Source organism: Amphiura filiformis, chromosome 6 (genome assembly GCF_039555335.1).
Source record: "Amphiura filiformis chromosome 6, Afil_fr2py, whole genome shotgun sequence".
NCBI classification, from domain to species: Eukaryota; Metazoa; Echinodermata; class Ophiuroidea; order Amphilepidida; family Amphiuridae; genus Amphiura; species Amphiura filiformis.
The window spans coordinates 30,962,324-30,986,322 of record NC_092633.1 but is presented as its reverse complement, the minus strand read 5'-3'; the positions used below and the strand labels follow the sequence as shown (position 1 = coordinate 30,986,322).

Below are 23,999 nucleotides of genomic sequence, written 5' to 3'. Positions count from 1 at the left end.
AAGTTTCACAACTTGTTTAAAAGTTCAAGTTATATTTGTTACAATTTTTAACAAGCTGTTTAATTTTACTTGGTTGAGCAATGCACATGGTTTAAAATCTTGCAAGTTGTTAAAACTTACATACAAACAACATTGGTTAAAACTTATACAAATTTAGGGCATTTCGTGATCCACAGCATCATCCCCCCACTTTTCTCCAAAAAAAGTGTCGAGATTTTTATACCACTGGAGTCCTCTGGCTACATAATGTTTATGTACAAAAAAATTCTTGCAGATTATTTCGGTTAGCAAAGATATCGTGAAATTTGAATTTCGTTCTGGTATACATGTATACCAGAACGAAATTACAACTCATTGTCTATATGGAGCATAATCATGCATAGGCCTAAAGTAAATTAACTCTCAAACGCAAAATCAGAATCAACTGAATTTTTGGGAATAGGCCTAAGCTTTTTTTCGTGGATATCTACTGAAAAATGTCATAAAAAGAGGTCTAGCATACTTGGTTATAGGATCACGAAACACTCCTTTATGTTATAACAAAAAAACTGAACAATGTTGTTTAAAAACTTTAAACTAAATTTTAAACAGCCTCAGTAAATGAGAGTATTTTGCGCTATTTTTAAACCTAATAGTAATACGTGTTTCAATAAATATTAAACATTTAAAAGGTCAGGAATAATTGACACGCCTCCTTAGAAAGTTTCCACCCCTGGTTTCCACCGGGGGTTTCCACTAGCCTGAGTCCCTGGCCTCTCACTCGCAAAATGGCGGACAAAACATGTAAGAATGGTGATCTCGCTCTTACTCTTACTCTTACGAAGATACTCATCAACGCCCCGTGCGTATATTCGAGACTGGAGGATTTAGTGTAGGTTTCCACCTCCTCCCATATCCCCATTCTGCAATCACTGCGGGAATTTCCCATCAATTTGATTTCTAGAAACACTGAATTCAAAATGGCCGCGCCCTGTGTTGCGAAACTGTCAAAACTCTGGATGTTTGAAACTGTGAAACACTGTAATGTGAGCCTTTTATGTGATTATGTAATACATATGTAGTTTATTCCAATTCTATTCAAGTACGAGTACATGTTCAGGTGAAAGTTCAAGTCTTGTGCAATGCGGAAACGGCAAAGAACTAAAAAGAAAAAAGGCAACGCAGGTCGTCGAAATTTAGATTCTCGTGATCGTGATTGGCTGACTTCTGATGATCAGTTTGCGGCTTCAGTATCTAAATCTGATGAGAAACGTACTAAAAGACGTGGACAACTTCAATCGGCAATAAAACAAACAGGTAAGAATGGTGATCTCGCTCTTACTCTTACTCTTACGAAGATACTCATCAACGCCCCAGGTGGGGTCAAACGACAAGGAATATGGTTGTGCGCTACGAGGACTGCTTACATGCCACAGAAGTGGTCTTTTAATTTATGCTTTCTTTGAATAACTTGGAGTCTTGTTGCTGTGTTAGAGGAGCTGGGAGAGAATTCCAGTCCTTAATTGTTCTGGGATAATAAGAGTATTTATACACGTCTTTATTGACTTGTAGCTCTTGGTAGCTATTTATATGACTGCGTTTGGTGAGGCGATGGGGTGGGCGAAGTATCTTTTGCACTGGAAGGGCCAGGTGACCCTCTCTGGCTTTGTGGAGTATTGACAAACGGTCGATTTTCCTTCTATCCTGTAGACTGCTCATGTGTAAGTTCTTCATAAGTTCGGTGACACTGCGTTTTTCTACTGTAATCATTTTTTTGAAACGGACTGCTCGGCTGGATCGCTTCAATTTGATAAATGAGATCTTGATTATGAGGATCCCAAACAGCGGAGCAGTATTCAATGGTGGGTCTGACTAGCGTATTGAAAGCTGTGAGTTTGGTTTCTTCATTACATGATCTGAGATTTCTCTTGATGAACCCGAGTGCCCTATTACCCTTAGCTGATATTTGGTTTATGTGGTTTTTCCATTTGAGATCTTTTGTTATTTCAACTCCCAAGTATGTATGCGAACTTGTTTCTTGCAGTGGTGAATCACCAAGCTTGTAAATTGTGAGTGAAAATGTGCTTTGTAGCATGTGTAATTTTGAGAACCTGACATTTATCTGGATGGAATCTCATCTGCCAGGTTTTCTCCCATTTTGATAAAGAATCCAAATCCTGTTGCAACACTTGTGCATCTATATCATTCATGATTTCTTTATAGATGACACAATCGTCTGCAAATAGACGAACTTGAGACGATATATTTTCAGGGAGGTCATTAATAAACAAGAGAAATAAAAGGGGCCTAAGACCGTCCCTTGGGGAACACCTGATCGAACAGGGACCCAGCCTGAATGATCGCCACCCACAACGACCCTTTGATGTCTTTGGGTAAGGAAATTTGTAATCCAACGGTGGGTGTTATTTTTGATACCAAAGTGATCTAATTTGAGCAAAAGGCGATTATGAGGCACGACGTCAAACGCCTTTGCAAAATCCATGATGATGACATCGGTTTGTTTACGATTGTCAAGAGATTGAGCGAAATCATGGATTGTCTGTATTAATTGGGTGTTGCAAGAGTGTTTGGACCTAAAGCCATGTTGGTTATCTGTAAGAATGTTGTATTTTTCCAGGTGTGACATGATGTTGGAGTGGAGTATGTGTTCAAATACCTTACACCTCACGGATGTTAGCGAGACGGGTCTATAATTTAATGCCTTGGTCCGCTCCCCTTTTTTGAAAATTGGGGATATATTTGCCTGACGCCAACTCTCAGGTAAATTACCAGAGGCAAGAGATTTTCTGAAAATGATGGTTAGGGCTGGTGCTATCTCAGATGCATATTCCTGCAGGATACGGGATGGAATACCATCAGGGCCAGAGGCCTTGTGAATATTGAGATTTCTGAGCAGCTTCTCAACTCCGTTCACATGGATATCAATTTCAGGCATGTTTGGGAAACTAGGTGAGTTAATGTGAGGTAAATGGTCCATGTTCTCATGTGTGAAAACTGACTCAAATTAAGCACATAGCAATTCTGCTTTTTCTTTATTGTTTGTAACCAGAATGTTGCTTTCATCTTTCAAGGCTGGTATGCCAGTACTATCATTTCTGAGACTTTTGATGAAAGACCAGAATTTTTTATTCCCCTGTATGCAAACTCCACGGATATATTTTCTATAAACTTGTCTTGTTTCCTTGGAAACCTCTCTTCGGAGGGAGCGGAACCTATCCCAGTCGTCAGGATTTTCAGTTTTATTTGCATGATTGTATGCTCTTTGTTTTTGTTTCAGTCTCACGCTGATCCTACCATTTATCCATGGAGAGATCTTACTACCAGACACAAACTTGGATGGGATGTTTTTATCCATCGTTTCATTTATTGAATCACAAAAATCGGACCATAACTGATCAACGGTTTGTTGATCCACATCCATGCTTTCAAAATCCTGACTGAGCTGGGTCAAATCACTTTTGATCTGGTCTTGGTTTGCCTTGTGGTACAGGAAGACCTTCCTAGGTCTACTTTTATTGACCTTGGGTTTTATATTATTTATGGTCACAGACGGAATACCGTCATGGTCACTGATACCAGGCACAACTGTATTCTTTTCTACAAGGGTGCTGTTATTAGTAAAAAAGAGGTCCAGGATGTTCTCCCTTCTTGTGGGTTTGGTCACAATTTGTTCCAAACCATAATCATTTGCTATGTTTATCAACTGCCGGCAGAGCCGGGTTTGGGGCAGAGTGGTAAAGTTGACTGAGTAGCCCAATTTACTCGGCCAGATTAAAATCACCTGCAAGCCAAATGTTTGGTGATTTTGACATATCGCTTTTGGATAGGGAGGAATTAAGTTGGTCCAGAATATCTCCCTTAGAGCTAGGGTGTCTATAAAATGCACCTACCAAGACAGCCTTACTGCCAACCAGCTCCAGTTGAATCCAAACAATCTCGCATCCGCATCCAAATCAAGCCTATGAGCAGCAATAAGGTCAGTCTTATAGGCAATAAAGACACCTCCATGACCTTCTGGGCCAACGTCCCCTTTCCTGTCTTTCCTAACAACGGTGTAGTTAGGAGGGACAATTTCAGCATTACTTATGCTGTCATCAAGCCATGATTCGGTGCCGATAACCAAGTCAGGTTGGTGGTTATCGAGACAAACTGCAAGTTCGGCAGTTTTGCCCCCTAAACTTTGAAAGTTTATGACCATGACCTTTAATTGGTGACGAGTATTGGTGGTTTTGTGGGTTTTATTTTTGGCTTTGTGTCTTTTTCCTCCAGTATGCGTACTGTTTTGGTTAGTTTTATTAAGAGTTTTTGGAGAGGATTGAGCCATAGGAGACAACAATTCCTCAGTTTCACTGAGTGATGCAAGGGTACTAAAGCTATTAGATAACAGCAACGCGTTGAGCGTGTGGAAAAGAATGAACTTGTAAAACTCGGCATACCACACTGACAGCAAATCCAACTGGCATTGCTGTTTTCTAAGGCTTTATAAACAGGCAAGGTCATGTGCATGCAATCAGCATGATAGCAGCAGTCACAATTGTCACATTGTACTGCGTAACTACTCCAGTCGCATTCAAGATTACATAATGGACATGGAAAGGCAGGACCGGGGTTTAACTCCGTGTCACCTGCCTATATGATACATAGCATGCATAGGTAGAGTAGTGTGAGTTTCTTTGAGTTTTTGGCATTACATATTGGTTTTAGGAGACAACTTCTGCTACACAAACCAGTTAACATGTTATCAGCAGGGTAATAATGGTAGTTAAATGATGTAATTAACATAACCGGATAGGCACTATAACTGTAGTTTGCATCTGTATTTACATTACCACATAATATACAATCACTGTATGAGTTCAGAATGAGTTCAGCTTCAGGGCATAAATATGATGATGACAAATCAACATCAGCAGATCCGTGCATATAATCATCAACTTCAGTCATGTCAGTTGTAGAATCTGCAGATGGAGTATTTACAACTGCTATGCAAATAAAGACAAGGAACATACTCACAGTAGACTGCTGCTTCATGGTGAATGATGATGAAAAACAAAACCATGCAGCGTAGAGGGTCACCCAACACCTACCAGTGCTACTCAACACAACACCCAGCCCCAATCGCGCAAGGTTAGCACTCCATCGTAGACGCCATGTTGGCTGAACTCGATGATAAAACTAATCCAAAATATGTGAAAAGTTAGACTCCAAATAGTCCGAAAATCACCCCAATGTTAATATAAGGAGATATATTTTGCAGACCTCGTGGGGAAAAGGTGAAATTATTCCTCAGGATGGTGAAGTTACGAAGCGATATCGATGGTCAGATGGACGAAGTTGAAAACACGTCCTCGCCTCGCACCTGCGCACAACAATCCCACTCGCATTCTTGACAATCCATTTTATTCTCAAAACTCAAGTAGTACGTGCACGAAAATAGGCATTCCTAAATAACATGTACACTTGGACACCTACAACTAGTTCACCACGTAAACTTGTATCATATCATCAACAAAACACCATCATATCATCCAAGAAGTAACGCAGTGTGTCGATAACTCAACGAATACCTCTGATCATCAATACGTGTATTGTGCTGCACACAATACATAATATCGATTTTGACTGCATCGTGCATGGTATATCTGGGCAATTGTTTATTCAAGATTTCCACATAGAACCCCCAAGATGTTTTTAGAAAATGGAAGATTAGATTATCATAAAAACGATACAGTAATCTTTTATAATATCAGGGTTCTATGTAAAAATTACATAGATTGTTCATCATTTTTGAGCGTCTATTTTCAGTAAATTCAAAAAATATTTTGACGTATATAAAATTGAAATAAAATTCTCCCCCTCCTATACAACACCAACTGTACCACAATTGGGTATCACGAATCGTTCTACATGTTGTGCAGTTAATATTCATATATTCCTTTATACATAGAATGCTTCACTTTTTACACACAAAATATTTCAGCGAAAACCCGCCCACTCTGCTATTTTATAAAGATAATCAGACTTCCCTAGAACATGCAATAATTAGCATTAAAACCAAGTTGTTTTTACGCATTTAAAAAACGCTTTGGCCTGACGGCGAAGGCCGCTGTGGGTTAGGGTTATAACACTGTACTTTGCAGCTATGTAAGAATAAAAAACCCTGAAGAAGTAAAGAAATGCCAAGTACTCTCCTCAAATCAGCTCAAGTGAAATTGTACCAAACAATTTTTTTCCATTACTATCATATTGTGAAAAACCAAGTAGCTGAGAAGTTAGCTCAAGATGCTAGGTCTAGGAAAATATTATCTGCAATGACCCCATGTTGACTTTGGCTTAGAAATTAGCTGTATTTTTGCTGGAAAATAGCACTGATCGACATCCGCCATCTTGGATAAATTTGGTGTACTGAAAATGCCCCGGAAAATGCCCAGCAACTGTCAATCAAATACTGAACTTGACAATTAAATACGGATAAGTCTGTACGTTCCACTGTGGCAGAAGTACGCACAACGTTGTTGTGCGAACGTGCATAAATTTTAGGCTAAGGTGCCTGAGCGTTACCAGGGCGTTACTATGTGTACCGGTACCGGTACTGAAAAAGCCTAGCAACCATCACTCAAACTGCCGATGTGTCAATTAAACTGCCGTAAAGTTTGACAGTTTTTAACTAATTATGAACCGGGATATCGGGACTGATTTTTTACCTAAAAAACGGCTGATTTGATTTGACAGTTTTTGACCAATTTTTCAAAATCGGGACTCATGTTTGGGGATTTTTTCTGAAATCGGGACCCATTAGAGCGGCACATCCATGAATACTTTAATATATACATATGAGTACCCCCCGGACTGTATATCTTCTTACACCCATCGTATGTGTGAGTTACGGCTTTTGACAATTGGACAGGCCTTACCTAGTACACCCATCGAATGGTTTATATACCGGCTCCATACATTCAATGTATGTGCTTACCTATATATCTTCTGATGCAGGAGTTAATACATGTATATTAATTTGAATTGAAATCCAACAAAGTTTGGAGCTTCAATGTGTGTTTAACATTTAACATGTTTATCTTCTATTCCATCTGACAGATGTGAGTCTCCATGAGTATGCCGATAATCCTCGAGTTCCTGCAACAAGTCGAGTCAGCAAAGCCAAGGGAGTTACAACTGTCTTACATAAAGAAGGTTAGTATGTACAGATACAACTGTCTGTGAGTGTTATAGTCAAAATAATATAATCACAAGGTCAAAGATAGATTGTTCCATTCCATATGCCGGAATGGCAAGTGGAATGGAACAATACATCTTTCACCAAGTGATTTATGACCATTTCACAAATTTGAGACAGTTAATATTTGTTTTATATAATTACATTGATTATACATAAATTCAAGATGTTACAAATACTATTTTAGGTACATGTAGGAAATCCATTTTTCATCAACATACATTTTTGGGTCCTTATTAGTTTCACTTGTGGTTCTTTAATGTTATGTAACTGTAATCTCCTGTTTGCAACTGTTTCTCCAACATTTGTAGGTTAATGTGTTGTATTATTTACTTTTGAGCAAATACTGGTAATAAGTATGCTATAAATAAGACTTATGCTTGCATTGTATTTATTTTGCAGCCAAAATGGAAGCATCCAAGAAGAAAGATGAAGATAGTGTTGTAGATGATTGGTTCCTTCAAGATGACTCAGATTATGAGTATCAGGAATGTGTTGAAGAGGATACCACACAAGATGCTGTTGGTTGTGATGGTCTTGACATAAGTGTTGGTCAACAGGACAAAGGTATATGACCCCTTACTTTGGTATTTACATGTTGTTATTGTAGTGGCGGTTGGCAGGCTATAAATGGTGTTGAATATCTGCACTAATGTGTTCATTAATGAGATATTTCCATAGCATGTATTATGTCTAAATGAGAGTCACAAGTGCAGTGTGGTGAAGTCCCCAAAGCAATGCTCCGCAAAATATTTTATTGTCTCTTGTAATACAACACTTGGGTTGCATTACATGCATTAACAGTTGTTTTTAAATGTTGCAACCGTCACACTTGTACTGTGTGCAATGTGTCAGGGTACATGTAGGCAGTCTCGAAGTGTACTAAGCCCAGGGGGGTACTGGGTATAAATGGCCATACAGGGTTGTGCCACAAACATGGGTTGCATTTTCAACCATTTGGTATATCAATACCTCTTTTTCTAGGCAAATTTTGGTATATGGACGGGTCATTTTTGCAAAATTTTCCCAATATTTGCCAAAATATAACCAAATTTTGCCTAATTGCACCCAAATTTGTTTGAAATTTGCCAAAATATTTGTAAAAAGTTGTAAAAATTTGCATAAAATTTGGCTAAAAATGTTGACATTTATAAATGTGATGGGTCCGAAATTTGATATAAAATTGAATCGATTGATCCCATATTAACACATTAGCAGCTCCATTTGAAACTCATTCTCCCTCAGGGGAAGATTCAGGTTGAATCTTTCTCAGAGGGTATATGAAATTCAAATGGAGTTGCCGAATGTGCTCATTCCATTTGAAATTCATACTCCTCCTGTGGTAGATATTTCCAAAATCTTCCACAGGGGGAGTGTGGATTTTAATGGAATAGCCCAGTGGGTCTTACCTTTTATTAGCCGGGTTATGTGGCATCACAAACATTTAACCGCAAGAATTGAGTGAGAACCGCAAGCCGTATGTTGATGTGATGAAACCTCTCTGGATAGTATACTATTACTAAAGCAACAGAGCCCGAAAGTTGCGCTAACCTTTTATGTAAAGTTATGTAACAGATTAAATGCAGAATGTTTGTAGTTTTGTGACATTAAATATAATATACTTTTGTTACATATTTTTGTCAGCAGCAGATGCTTCAGAACCAGCACATGAAGGCATGGAATACCCAGCAGATATTTGGTATATATTATCCAATTACATATCTCCACTGCAGGTTGGTTGCTTTGCTGCAATTTGTAAAGATGCATATATGGTGACTAACACAGCAGCATTCTGGAAGAATCTATATCAAAGGTAGGTTTAGAAATTCATATGTGACACAATCTGGTCCATGGGGGCCAAAGGTGGCAAATTGAGAACTAAGATAAAGGAAAAAATATGGAGCAAAAACAATAAAATACATAAGAAAATAGACATCAAAAACTTCAGTAACTTTAGAACCAAGTATGCTAGACCTTTGGTGTTTTCAGTAAATGATAGGCTGTTGTATGGGTATTATAATAATTACAGTAACTCGATTTTCAAAAATGCCTCCTTTGCCCCCCATGGTCCAGATCGTGTCACATATGTGAATGTTAATGGCAACAGGTCTTGAGATAATAGGGCATCCAGGAAGCACCTTGTCAAGAAATGTTGGTATTTTAAGGGGTGATTGTTACAAAATTGCACTTGTAGTATTAGGACCCACCATGGGTACGGGTATGAGTCCCGAGCAATGAGGTAGAAAGGATAGAGTGCCCTGCTCGCCGAATCTGTGAAGCAGGTTTGGGTCCCGGTTTGGGTGCTGTATAGATCACAAAGTTGAACAAATCATGTATTAAAACGCATTAAATTTCCCAGTATACCATTGTCTTTATCAAAAATTGCTGAATTATAAAGGCAAACACGCCTGAATCTGGTATTTCATCAGTGTTGCCACGCTAAACAACTCTACCACTTTACGAAATTTCGCCTTCAGTCGCCGTTCCTGTAGCGCTGCATGGCAACGGGCGATTGAACTACAACCATGGCCAAAATGTGTTGGGACACTTACGGAAAACGTACACTATATTATGGCCTTATTTCCGTTATTGTTAACGTGATAAAATGGAGGTTTCTTTGGTGACAAGCCTAAAGCCTTTCCTAACACCCCAATCCTCCCCTTCCCCACCAATCAATGTTGGGTGCCACTAGTAGCGTGTGACCAAAAAAAGTAGGATTCAACATTGATCGGGGGAGTGGGGGCTTATTTACATTACCCTATCAAACCGTCCCAACACTTATGGCCAGCATTGTCTCTAAGCTACAAAAATCCAATTTTAAAATGTGTGTTTTGGCCCATATCTCCTCAACCATAGCTTGGATTTTCATCAAATTTTACATGAAAATGGAGAAACTGTTTATTTTTTCACTTATATAAAAACTATTGGATTTTCCTCACGTGATATAACAATACGGTCACTTTTTATATGCAATATCATGTATTTTACAGGGCGTGCTGTACATTATTCGCCTACGTGAACTACGTATTTTGAATAAAATGACGTTTTATTTTGAAAGAGTAGTGATTTAGTCGCCAGAAATACATAATATTTGTTGACAGGAATTGATTGAAGTCTTTTAAAAGAGTGACTTTGGACAAAAAATAATACTTAAATTAAAAAAAGCTAATTTTTAGACTAAATAACAAACTTTAATAACTGTCATCGTTTGCATCAAAAACGTATGTGGTATTTGCAACAAGTATATCGTGTAAATATAATTATAGTCGGCAGGAGTGGGCTTAAATTACGTTTTATGACTGAAATCTATTAAAGCGCTTTCAAAGAAACTTACGTTTGAAAAATAACATAGCACATAAAAAGAGTAATTATTATAACATTACACATAATTCCTAAATCAGAATTTCATCTTCAGAAGATAGCAAACATCATTGACTATTCACCTTCATATCCTATTAGACTAGTCGACTTCCTGCTGAGAAATAGAAGTCTTAGGTGCATTTTTTAGTTAAAAACGGTATCTATGTTTTTAAAGTCAATTTGAGTATGCTGAATCCAACAATCATGGATACCATAAATAATTGTAATGTTTTGACATTCTAATTTGCATAAAAACAAAATAACCACCAAAATCATTAAATTAGTATGTAAAACTCTAATTATTTTTGTGGTCATTTTGTTTGATGCAAATTAGCAGGTCAAAGCATATACAATATTTTTGGTATCTGTGATTCATGGATTCAGCATAGGTCATGCCGATTTTAAGGATGAATACTAGTAAATATAATAGTTCATGATTTAGAGATAAGTTACAACAAAAGGTGAATGATCTTCATGATACAACATTACTTATATAACACAACAAACGCAGTATATAATACTAAGAAGCCACAATAAATGCCCATAATAGTGATATTTTGCATTTTATTTGAAAAAAGGAGTTTGTACATCTGCAAAGTAATTTGAAAGAAAATTGTCACGAAATAATTTTAACAAAAAAAAAATTGGATGGAGTCGAACCCGCGCTGTCTATTGGAGATGACCAGCGCTAACCAATTGAGCTATCGGAGACCACTGGTGTTCGTATGGTTTTGTTTATTGACAAGTGTCAAATTAATCATGATATTTAAATTGACAATATTGTGCTAAATAAGTTGAATTTCTGAAATGATCATATCGGTAATCCATATTGTTGTGAAAATATTGTGTCGATTTGTAAAACATAACGCCATGAATCCACGATATACCACCGTATTCTTAGAATAAAAGCAATTGACTATGATCAGACTTTATAGCAATGGTTTATCGATGGGATGCATTCATGTGTGTATGGTCATGATGGTGTTTCGTTGGTTTACCGTCGCATCCTTAATACAAAGTCCATACAATATATTTAAATTTCATGATTAGTCTTACTTTAGGAGCGAGACTGAATGCGGACATGCTTGAGTTCATGTCACGGTATGTACTATAATAAAAGAGAATCACTACTATCTCTTGATTCAGTTTACGAGTCACTTGAACATGTTAGCTCAGTTGATAAGTTGTCTGTCTTGTACTCAAAAAGTCCGAGTTCAATTCCTAACTATTTAATTTTTAATTTTTTGTTGCTTTCTTTTTAAAATAAATAATTTCTCATATCACTGAATTTCTGTTGAAATGAAAATGTGTAGGATTTTTTTCATAAATAAGATCACAAATAAAAGCAGAGCATCAACTGAGCTAACACACTGTACTTGTTCATCCATTATTGTATGTAGTCTAAATTAATGCTAACAAGTTGATTTGCTCCGTTACTTCAATTGAGGTAGACAGCATTAAATTGGAAAAACAAGTGTGCATGGGTTCGATTCCTTTATTTGTTTTTGATCACGAGATGTTGTGATAACTTTTATTTTCTTCTATAACTTTAATATAAGATTTTAATTGGTGGAAACAATAATTTGTCATTTTAAAACCTAACTTTTGACAGTTAAAGTGACGAATAGTGAACTTCAACATGGCCAAAAATATGGCTTTAAGACTTTTTAAGTGACCAGTCCCTAAATTTAAAATGTAGCCATTTATTATTGCATAATTATAGGATCTCTTACTGCTCCAAATTTGGTGTCAATATCATAATTACTTTTTGAGTTATAAGCAAAAAACTGAAATTAGATGATTTTTTTCAACTTTTCAAATACAACCATGGCCAAAATGTGTTGGGACACTTACGGAAAACGTACACTATATTATGGCCTTATTTCCGTTATTGTTAACGTGATAAAATGGAGGTTTCTTTGGTGACAAGCCTAAAGCCTTTCCTAACACCCCAATCCTCCCCCCTTCCCCACCAATCAATGTTGGGTGCCACTAGGAGAAAAAAAAAAAAAAAGTAGGATTCAACATTGATCGGGGGGAGTGGGGGGCTTATTTACATTACCCTATCAAACCGTCCCAACACTTATGGCCAGCATTGTAGATTTAGGAGCGTGCTTGCCTTTATTATTCAGCATTTTTTTGATAAAAAATGGTACACAGTAAAGTTGAATATGCTAAAACAAGTAATTTATTTAATTTTATTAATCCATACATGCTAGAGTAAATTCAGTTTCCATTTTAGTTGTATTTGATGCTGATTTTGTTAGGTCCCTTCATTTCATAATGGCTTATTCAGCGTGTGATTGTCAATGAAACAGCAACGTACCAGCTCGAGCTCAGCGATCTATGTTTTTCTACGTCATTGGTCCCGAGCCATGAGTACGGGTAAAGGCTTTTGAGTAGTGTAAAGTTTTATTCAGATTTCTTTTGACAACTTAACCATCGCGTATACATGCGCGACGTCAAGCGTGTGCATTGGACTTGTGCAAATAATATGCGCTGGACGGCTAGCAGTACGCTTAATTTGTGAAAGGAAATCTGAATAAAACTTTGGCATGATAGTAGCACTGACGGGTGACGGCATGTACCCCCTACACCATCAGTCAAATATTGACAAATTCCATAGGAAATATACCAAAAAAAAACCTGTTTGGTACCCCCTCAATCAGGCAACTACAAGCTTTCTCCAACTGTTGCTATCTTAGGCTAGCGGAACAATTTTGTTTGGCTGCAACATCCCTTCAGTATCTCCCAGGAGGTGCTTGACATACTGGAAGTACAGTATGCGAGGCCAGTCTGCTGTATTAAAACATACTTGCACCATGGAAATAGTAGATCACACACCCGCACCCACCCCAACCCGCTCCCAAACACATTCTTTCTCTTTTTGTATTCTTTCTTTTACAATATTAGAAAATGATTCATTTTTTCAGGTTTTACAATGCTGATGCAAAGCTACCAGTGCAACTGCAACCAGTCAGTATGTTACGCATTTACGGAATTCGAGCATTGGTGATCCGTGCCTTACACATGATGTACACACCATATGTATCACATATTAAGTCTCTGCCTCCTATTGCAGAAGGAATTGACTCTCCGGACAACCTATTGAATAGAACTTGCTTATACATGTGGTCAAGAGGACAGGTCGGTTGCCACTTTTATCATTTTTTCAAATTTCGAGATGAAGATCTGAAACCAGAAATTTCACACTGTTATAATAACGAAGAAGTACTGTCAAACCCACATACGGATGAATGTATACTGAAAGTGTTCTGTCAAAATTTCCAACATTTCCCATCGGATGAAGTAATGGGTTCAAAACTTGTAAAAGTAGGTGTAAGTGTCAGCTCTAATTTCAGGTATCATAGATTAAAACTGCAGTTTACAAAAGGTTCGCATAGAGGGCTTCCTAGAGAAAGCAACTTGCTAACAGTTGTTCTAGATCCGGTGATTTTAATAAGAGTGTTACATTGGTGGCATCCACAATTTCAAGAGAGTTTAAATCAAGGTGTATTTGGTACATCTCACAGTGTATCAGTTGCAAGTGCAATATGGGAGGGACGAGTATAAGGAGAGTTAAGCCATAATGTTACGATGTTTTAAAATGAATATGGAAAACCTGACTTTTTGGTATATTTGTAATGCTTACATGTACACATGTTCCAACCTATACCCAATTGGAATTAATCAGATTCATTGTACTTGTAGGACAACAGAGTAATTTTGAATAAATGTCTGAATCAAGACATAATATCCCCAATAGAACACAACAGTTGCCACAAGCTTTTAAGGAACTATGACACTGCAATCAGAAAGCTACCCCTGCGACTTTCCTGTGACATCATACCATCAAGTGTGTCGCAGGTCAATGGTCCATCATCTGATCAGTGAGCCTGATGATGAACAGATTCAATATTCATTTCATTATGTTTATCTACTTGGATGACTCAGAATATTCACAAAGTTAGTTATAATCATGTAAATTGATCATTTTATTTTTAAAACATATTATAACTACAGATAATAAACCAAGAAAGGAAACCTCTATTTGAACATTGTATCCCATATAAAATGTTTATTTGATAAAGGTATATTTTAAATGTATATTTTGAACTTCAATATGTACTATGTTAGAGCTTGATTTAAGGTATGGCTTGTGATGAAGCTTAGGTGACACAGTGTCTCAATAAAAGCAGATCTCAACATATGTTTTGTCAGAAAATGTTTTGATAATGTCTATTAGTTGTGAAAATGCTGTTCTAACAAATTACTCACCAATTATAAAAATTACTGTTAATCTGTAATTGTCACCAATCTGATGGATGCTACTTTGGTAATCTTTCTCACCTGACATCAAAGCATCCTGCCACTGGTGTGCAGTTAAGCAATGGGCTATTCCATTGTAAATCCACACTACCCCTGTGGAATAGTTTGGAAATATCTGCCACAGGGGTGAATGAGCACATTAGGCAGCTCCATTTGAATTTCATACACCCTCTTGAGAAAGATTCAACCTTAAATCTTCCTCTGAGGGAGTGTGAGTTTAAAATTGAGCCGCTTATGCATGTGTTATTTCTATTTAAAATTTATACTTCCCTTGTGGAAGATATTTCCTAAATCTGCCACAGGGGTAGTGTGGATTTTAAATGGAAGAGCCCAATTTAAGGCCAGTATATAGCCCTACACAGTTTTGGAAATAAGACAGGCAGGCTCGAATCAAAGCCATTGAAAATTATGGCCTGCCTATACACCACCCTACAAGCCCGTGAAATTTTTATGCCAAAGTCTAGATGAATTTGTTTTTGACTTCAACATTAATCCTTTTCAAAAATTTAAGCTTCTATATATTTGTTGAACTCTGAGTCTTATATCTTAAAATAAGATGCACTTTTTGAAACATATTTTTTTTTAATTTAAAATTTGAGTGTGGACCTGTACAAAAAGGCCAAATGCCCCTTGAACATTTTGACTTATTTCCAAAACTAGTCCCATGTGCGATTCCCTGTTGTGACAAACATTTGCTCTTTTAGTTCTCCACATCAATGAATCTGCTCATATGATAAGCACTAATCCGACTTCAAATGTTGGGGGACAAACGGCCAGAATTGTTAAAAATTGGCTGAAAAGAACAAAATTGGTCATTTTGCTGAAAGGTGAGGGGATACATCCTCCGTTCCCCGGGATGTGACACCCATGGCTCATATGATAAGCTTTGATTGGGGTTTTATTTAATGTGACATGATCAAGTGGAATGAGTCGGATGTCACTAATATTGTTTTTGAGATATTGGCAAAAACAGTGTTCAAATTATTTTGTTTTATATTGTTTTTAGCCATTGATAAATTGCTCATAACACAGTGACCAGATGTCCGATTTTGATGGGGTTTGCATCAAAATGTAGCATTCATATAAACTGCCAGAAAATGATGTAAAAAACTTCTAAAAATTGCCGACATGTGACTCATTCCCCTTGATCATGTCACATATTGTCACCTTTAAGGTAATCATAGTGTGAATAAATATTGCATCAAAATATTATTCAATAAATTGGTATTTCTTCATCATAATCAAATAACTTCAAATCTTTCTCATATCGCCATAGCAACCCATCAATATCTGTCTTTGTAAGCTGTTGGAAATAAGCTTTCATCTGACTCTGTTCGGAACTATTCGTTGGGTGGTGTACCTGCCCTAGTACTAAATCCGCTAAGTGTGATGCTCCAATCTGTTCAAGAATATTTTCTGCATCGGTCTGGAGCGTTTCAAACTTCCCAATAAAGTCATATTGCACACTGCAAGGATAGCAAATGTCAAGTATAGGCATCCAATGGTCTTCGGCAAAATTAGTCATACTGTGAGACGGATCCCCTAAGAATTGTACAAATTCTTTGAAAGTAACATTATAGCCATCTTTGGGAGCATAATGTTGTCTTTTATTCAAATTTGTATGTTTACCATACTTTGTTTTTATTGTCTTTGCAAACATCTGTCTGACCCATCCAGTCGTTCCGTAATCAAGCTTATCTCGGTAAGCTGACAAAACTCTAGTGAACGGATTCCGAACAAATAAAAATGACTTGTAAGTTGATAAGCGGTGCAGAACATTTGGTGTAGACATTTTAGCTAAGGACCATTTTGCGTTATCTACTTTTATATGCACTGCTTTAGGAGTTAACTGTTGTACATTTTTCTGTTTGGCCATGCCATTCATGACAAGGAATACCTCTTTCCAATTTGTGCAAGCAACTTTTGGTACAAAACAATACAAAGCTTTATGTTTATCAGAAACTAAAATGTGTTTAAGTTTTTTCTTATTTTTCGTGACCCATGCTGGAGTGATACGGTTTCCCAGTCCAAGAGAAGAACACTGATGCTGAAGATTGTGTCGTAAGTGTCCTTGCTTCTGTGCCCATTGGTGTGGTTGCTTCTGCACCCATTGCTGTGTTTTGCTCAACTTATTCTGAGGAAGAAGAAAGAAGTCAAAGCAGTTATAAAGAGACGTGGTTACATTTGAATATATCTCTAGTAATTGTAATACCAGGAAAAGTTGCTCAATTGTAAAGCAATATTGTTACATTTGCTGCGGAGGATGCCAGTGGCTTACGCAAAATGGGAGGGGGATGCATGGCCCCTACATTTGCCAGTCAGAATACACCCATTTGGGGAAATGTATGACATCACATTCAACCAACAATGCACATTAAACATTTACATGAAGCATAGTAGCTCTGTAATGCAATAGCAGTTTTGATAAAAGTAGTAAAAAATAAACAAATAAAATTGTGGAAAATTCATATTTTGGTCTTCCCCCCTCGCTTTTATGTTTTTATTTTGGGGTCAACATTATGTAGTCCTAGGTCCTGCAAATTTTTGAGCAGGGAATTGAGACATTTGGCCCCCAATTCTGAAAAATTGGAGGATTTTGTTAAAATTAATTCCATTAAAATATTAGTAGAACTTATGAGTATATATGTTCAAAACACATCAAGTCAATCAACCTCTGTCATGACAGACAGATAGACTGTTTGGTGATTAAATAATTTAATGCTGGAATTAAATGGCTATTTACTTTGCTTTTCCTCTCATTTTGGCTCAAAATTAAAAGTGGACATGTACATCTGACAGCGCGAAAGTTTAGTGAGAAAAAATAAATGTTCATTTTTAAGGAAGTGTTATAATATTGTACAATATTGCTTTAAAGCAGTAAAAAGTTAAAGGAAATTACGCTGATAAAGGATTGAAACCACAAACCAGTGACTTACATGTGTTCATTCACATTATGAACATCTGTGTCATACATTTAGGTTTTTGTATTTGTTGAAATTTGGGCATTTTTGTAATATTTGTTCTTATAATTCAAAACTGAATACGACCCAAGGTTGTATTTAGTAGTTCATATTAATTAGAATAACATTAATGAGTATGTTTTGTTGTTACTTTTGTTGTTGTTTTGTTTTCTTCATTTTTGGAACCCAATGACCTTTAAAATCTGGTGTGAACATATTGGGGAATGCATTTACATTAAAGAAAGAGAGAGGAGTAATAAATATCATATTAGAAATAGTTTACATCTGAACTTACATCAACATGTACAGGAATAGTTGGTACTGGCTGTTCATGGTATCCCATATGATTCAGGTCCAAGTTGTATTGGACAGGCTTCCTTATATCTATATTGATTAGAGTGAAAATATGAAAACACAATCAAGACAAATGAAATTAACTTAATGATGATTGATGAGGGTGATTGTTCCCTCTAAGGGTTAATTGGTACAAAATAATGGGTGGGGAAAACCCAGATATTAGTACAATTTTGTGTGTGGGGGTGTGTGTGTGTGTGTGTTGCTGAAGATGACTGGCAAATGTTCAGGAGGCACTTACTAACTAGTGATAAATTTTCAACATGTTAAAAATGCTCCTTTGGGCACAGAATGTAATTGATATTAATGCTGAATGATATAACTTCAGTGGCATGATCCCGGGGGTTTCTACTTTTCAGCGATAACCGTAAGTTAGGGTTAAAGGTCATTTAAGGTTCATTTGGGGTCAATGTTAACAATTGTAGACTGGCAAAGAATGCATGTTTATTTCTACATAATTAAATACCAGGCACAAGTGTTGACAGCATTTATTAAAAACCAATGTTTATTAAGGAGGACTACAAGTGTGGTAAGTGTTCCATTTATTGGGTCAAATGTCATCCATTTTTATGACATTTTCAGTAGATATCCACGAAAAAAGCTTATTCCCAAAATGTCAGTATAACAATAATTATGTTATATATGAAGACAGGATTATTTGATTTATTGTTGCTATCTACTGAAGATGGTATTGTGTAATTTATTATTACTATCTACTGAAGACGGTAATTAGCCTATATAATTTAGTTTAGTATGTATATACTGAAGAATTTTATCAAATTAATTATTACTATCTACTGAAGACAATTATGTAATTTGTTATTACTATCTACTGAAAACAGCCAATTTATTATTGCTATCTACTGAAGACAGGAATTATTAAATTTATTATTGCTATCTACTGAAGATAGTATTTACATAATTTATTATTTCTACCTACTAAAGACTATTACCATCTAATGAAGACAGTAATTATAACATTTATCATGTTTATATCCTGAAGACTGTAATTATGTTATTTATTATAACTATCTACTGAAAACAGATTTTGTGTAATTTTATTGCTATATACCAAAGACATAATATACTAAAGACAGTAATTATGCAACTTGTCTTTTTGTTATCTACCGAAAAACATGAGTAATTAATGTAATTTATTATTGCTATCTACTGACGATAGTACTTTTCGATCAAGCAAAATATGAAGTAGGCCCAGGTCAATTTTTGGATTCTTACATTTTCATTTTCAGCGTATTCAAAGCTCCACATTAGTGAAAACCCCATGTCGACCTTTGGTTACAATCATTTAAAAAGAAAGAAAACGGAGAAAATCAAGTTTAAGATTAGAGTATTTTAATTGAGTCATTTGTGCACATCTAGGATACATGTACGATACCTTCGGTTTAAGATATGGCTACGATATTTGGCATAATAAAACGCTAAATCCGAGCTTCTTTTGGAACAATTTCACGATTTTTGACAATGTTCGATGGGGGTCAAAAAAGTCACCTTTGTTACATTTTCCCTTCGCAATTTCATCAACAAATATTTTCATGTCAAAGAAGCTAGAAGTCAATTTTGATTTTCCCACCCCTACATACATTATTTGGTCCGTATCTCAAAACTAGGATTGCCGAGTTCCGACTGATTTTGCTTGATTGCATCACAGGCCTATATTTTGTCATTTGAGATTTGAATAATTCTGGGTCACTATGGAGTCCGGATGTGGGGTCAGAGACCATTTGGGGTTAGGGGTCATTTACTTGCTATCTACTGAAGCACACTGTGCTACTGAAGACAGTAGGCCTACCTCAGACAGGTCAGTTGGGATCAGGGGTCATTTGCTATCTACTGAAGACAGTAAATATTAATTATTATGGCATTAGGGGTGTGAACTATTAGGCCATCTTAAATTAACTAGCAGTCACCGTCTTTCGCGGTTCGTAAAATGAATGCAATTTGCAAGCGCATCACCATCCTTCAAGATTTGATTGGGACATTATTTTACCAACTCCCTTATTTATCAAAGATAGATCAGTCTTTTAATTTAATTCATTTTAATCAACTTCTTCGTTGTCTCTCCGTCTCTGTTTCTTTCATCTTCTATCTCTTTCCTCTATGCCTCTTTTATCTGTCCCTCTGGGTCCTGTGCTCTGGCTCTAGTACTTCTTCCCCGTCAACTGAGCAAATATGTGAATATGAAAATATAAAATGTAAATTGTTTTTTTTTAAAGTCAGTATTATAATTATAGTAAGCCCTATGCCTAAACGGCTATAAAAATTTTTATTTTTGCCATTATGTTCTTAAAGTTTGATGGTCACATGTTTCGCGGGTTGTTAAATAATATTGCCAACATATGTATGGCACCCGTGCACTTTATTTATTCATTTTGATATTCCCGCATTATCTATCAATTTCTTGACTCAACATGTTCAACTTATATTATGTCATTTGGGGTGTGAACTGAAGACAGTCATTTTGTAAATCTTATATTGCTATCTACTAAAGACAGCAATTACAGAATTTATTGTATTAAAATAGAACAATAATTATGTGTCATTTATTATTACTGTTATGAATCTTAATTGGGGGAATTAGCCATGGGAAAGGAGAGCGAGGTACCAGATTTGGAGTCCCAAGGGATGAGGAATGAACGAAAACAGGAATGACTATCTCTAAATGAACAAGATGAAACAGACATTACGTTTAATAATTTATTACGAATTTACATCCTCAAATAAACTGAGCAAAATACAAAATGTTTGTGATTTAATAATGAGTCTTACCAGAGTTACATCGCAATAAGTATAATTGAATATGATTCACGTGCAAGACATGATGACATTATAATCGTCATCATGTTACCAGTCTAACTATTCATCATGAACCAACGTTGAGTAGGTCTTCATCAGTCGCAGGGCTAGCAAGGAAGACTTTATTAACGGAGAAACAAATCTTTGCTTCACTCAGTGCAATTGATGCACAGACTCGGATATAAAAACGTTCACTTGATGAATGGTTATCATAGCTTTCCGCACTATGATCAATAATCAATTATTGACTGAATTATCGTCACAACATTACTATCTACTGATAACAACAAGTACTTTATTATTGCTATGTGTTGATATTGTTATTACTATCTTCTGAAAACATCAATTATGTAACTTATTGCGATCTACTGAAAACAGCAATTATGTAATTTGTTATTGCTATATCCTGAAAAGTCATTATGTAAATTATTATTGTTATCTGCTGAAAACGGCAATCATGTAATTTATTCTTACTATCTACTGAAGACTAATGGAATTTGTTATTGCTACCTTCTGACGACAGCAATTATTTAATTGTTATTGTTATTTACTGAAGACAGACATTATTTAAATTATATTGCTATCTACTGAAGACAGCATTTATGTAATTTATTATTGCTATCTGCTAGTCTCCTGACAATAGTAATTATTTAATGTATTATTACTATCTACTGAAGACAGTAATTATTGAATTTATTATTAAGACAGTAATTATGTATAGGTAAAACTATAGCTTTTCTGAATCCTTGTGACTTCAGGAACTTGGTGAGGTCTGTAACAACATGAGCAATTATTTTAAGTTTTGACCTTTGTATGAACTTTGTCTTCAGAAACAAAACCATCCAAAACAAGACCTAAAGACGCCAAAACAGGCAGGCTTCTACGTAACATGTTTAGAAACCGGACTAATCCTCGAGATATACGACTATTTTGTTCCTTAATTTAATATGATAAGAGGAAGAATTTGAAGTTAATTGAACGGATCAGATTGATCGGACCGTGTTGATTTTTTAAATATTTCAACTTGGCCGCCATGTTGGATTTAACAAGCAGCCTTGCCTTAATCCCAGCAGAAAAATTGCAATTTAAGTAGGGAAGAAACCTATTAGTATTATTATGACTCAGAATTGATGTGAAGATCCACTAACCAGTTATCTGATTACTATTTATTAAACCAAATACATGGCTAGTAGATCTTCCATCTGAGACGGGGAAAGACTCAACAGAAACAAACGGAGAGCAAAATATAACTTCACAAATAAACTTTAATTTCTCATCAACAAAGTGATCACAATAATATAATAGATGAGCGAAATATTCTTAGTTCATCCTCCGGCTATGGCTGGCTGACAACTGCCCAGAATAATAGTCCGGGGTAATTGAGGAGAGGACGCCGCGGAGCGATATATATTTAAATTAGCTATGGAAAGCAAATAGCGTCATAACAGTATGACTGTGTGTAGTATAAAGTACACTTTGAGAAATTAGAATAGTTATATAGTTAGTTTAGTTAGTAAGTTTTAATAGTAGGCAGTCAGTCAGCCAAAAAATAGTTGCTTGTCCTCGCATTCTTTGTGAAAGACAGGGTCGGTCGGTCGGTCAGCTATATATATCATCGCAAAATATACCAATAGGCATAATTCATTCATATTTTTAACAGTTTATAAGAAAAAAACCTCTTGACTTTAATTAGAAAACTTTCCAGGGTGTCAACAGTTCTGAGAGAAAAAACGAAAAACCTGTTTTTCTAGAATTTCCCAAATTGGAAATTCTTGAGTGTTTCCTTTTTTTTTTTTTTTTTGAGTTTGAGTTCGAGTTGCATTTTAGAGTTTGAGTTGTGTTTGGAGTTAAAGTTACCATTGGTTACAGTTGCATTTTAGAGTGATTGAACTTAAGAAATTATTTTGTGTAATTATTGTTGTACAAGGTTATGCTGCACAATGATATTGAGTTCAGATGTCAGAGGTATTGCACTTAATTGCGTTTGGAGTTGTTCAACCGTGTCCCTTATTTTGGAGATATTTCATGTCATTCTATAGTCAACGTGTTTTTCACTCACTGAAAAGAGCTCGTTTTAATATTTTCCTGCTTTTTCCCCATCGGTGGAGTCAAACTTCCCTATGGCTTGCTGTATTAAAGAATTTTGATCCGATTTCATGATTCACTTGTTTAAAATCTTTACGCCCATTTGCTATACAGGTGATCGGGAGGATTCTGGTAAGCAAATAACAAAAGGCCAAGAAGTAGATTTTTTTAATGACCTATAAATGATCCGCAATCTCAATTTTTCACTTACACAACGACGAAAACATATTATGAAAAAATTGATACCATAATACTGGCTGCACATTCGGCGTAAATAGGTCTATATAATACATTCAACACTTACAAATTGTAGTTAAAAGGTAGATATTGCCGGGAAGCATCAACATTATTATCAATGCCGTTACAGCACAGATTCTAAAGTTCCGTTGACGAAGTAACCTCTTCGTTGAAAACCGGCTCCCGACGTTGTTTCTATCGTCGGCTGCCGACAGGTGATTTGCATACTTGCTTTGACGATATAAGTTCATTTTGAACGATCTATACTTCCAGAAATTATATAACGATTTACGCTGAATCCAGAAATGATATATCAAAGCTGTCTATCCCCGGTCTGTAATATGGTGATTACGTGTAGGCCTACGTAGATCCTTTCCTTTTTCATTTTGAGCGGCATTGACCCACTTCTCTCATTGTTAAAGACCGTATGATTATACTGTATACCAAGTGCAATGCTTCAGGACCATAATTATCTCTATTATGGCCCATATGGATAATAAGCCCGGGTAATAAGCCTGCTACTGTTGTCGGGTTTGACTTATACAGGCTGTATCCAAAATATTTATACAATCATTAAGTACAAAATAAAAAAGGCGCAACGGCATAATATTCTTATTTTTAATAAA

At 36.1% G+C, this 23,999-nt stretch overlaps 2 protein-coding genes across 4 annotated transcripts; one reads left to right on the top strand and one right to left on the bottom strand.

The window, feature by feature from the left end:
* The first annotated feature begins 954 nt into the window (after positions 1 to 954).
* On the top strand, positions 955 to 14,800 carry LOC140155256 (transmembrane protein 183-like). 3 transcript variants are annotated; one of them, XM_072178016.1, is made up of 5 exons: positions 955 to 1,296; positions 7,096 to 7,191; positions 7,637 to 7,801; positions 8,885 to 9,047; positions 13,528 to 14,800. In XM_072178016.1, exons 1-5 carry the CDS (start codon positions 1,122 to 1,124, stop codon positions 14,165 to 14,167), a joined length of 1,239 nt encoding a protein of 412 aa, XP_072034117.1. In that variant the 5' UTR covers positions 955 to 1,121; the 3' UTR covers positions 14,168 to 14,800. The 3 variants fall into 3 exon arrangements, with proteins under 3 accessions (XP_072034117.1, XP_072034116.1, XP_072034115.1); XM_072178015.1 differs by having other exon boundaries at positions 8,882 to 9,047; XM_072178014.1 differs by having other exon boundaries at positions 8,879 to 9,047.
* Positions 14,753 to 23,708, bottom strand: LOC140155257 (carbohydrate sulfotransferase 11-like). The gene is made up of 3 exons (XM_072178017.1): positions 23,441 to 23,708; positions 18,179 to 18,267; positions 14,753 to 17,057 (listed from the first exon to the last, which is right to left on the bottom strand). The coding sequence occupies exons 1-3, from the start codon at positions 23,622 to 23,624 to the stop codon at positions 16,137 to 16,139; spliced, it is 1,194 nt and encodes a 397-aa protein (XP_072034118.1). The 5' UTR covers positions 23,625 to 23,708; the 3' UTR covers positions 14,753 to 16,136.
* Between the last annotated feature and the right edge of the window lie 291 nt (positions 23,709 to 23,999).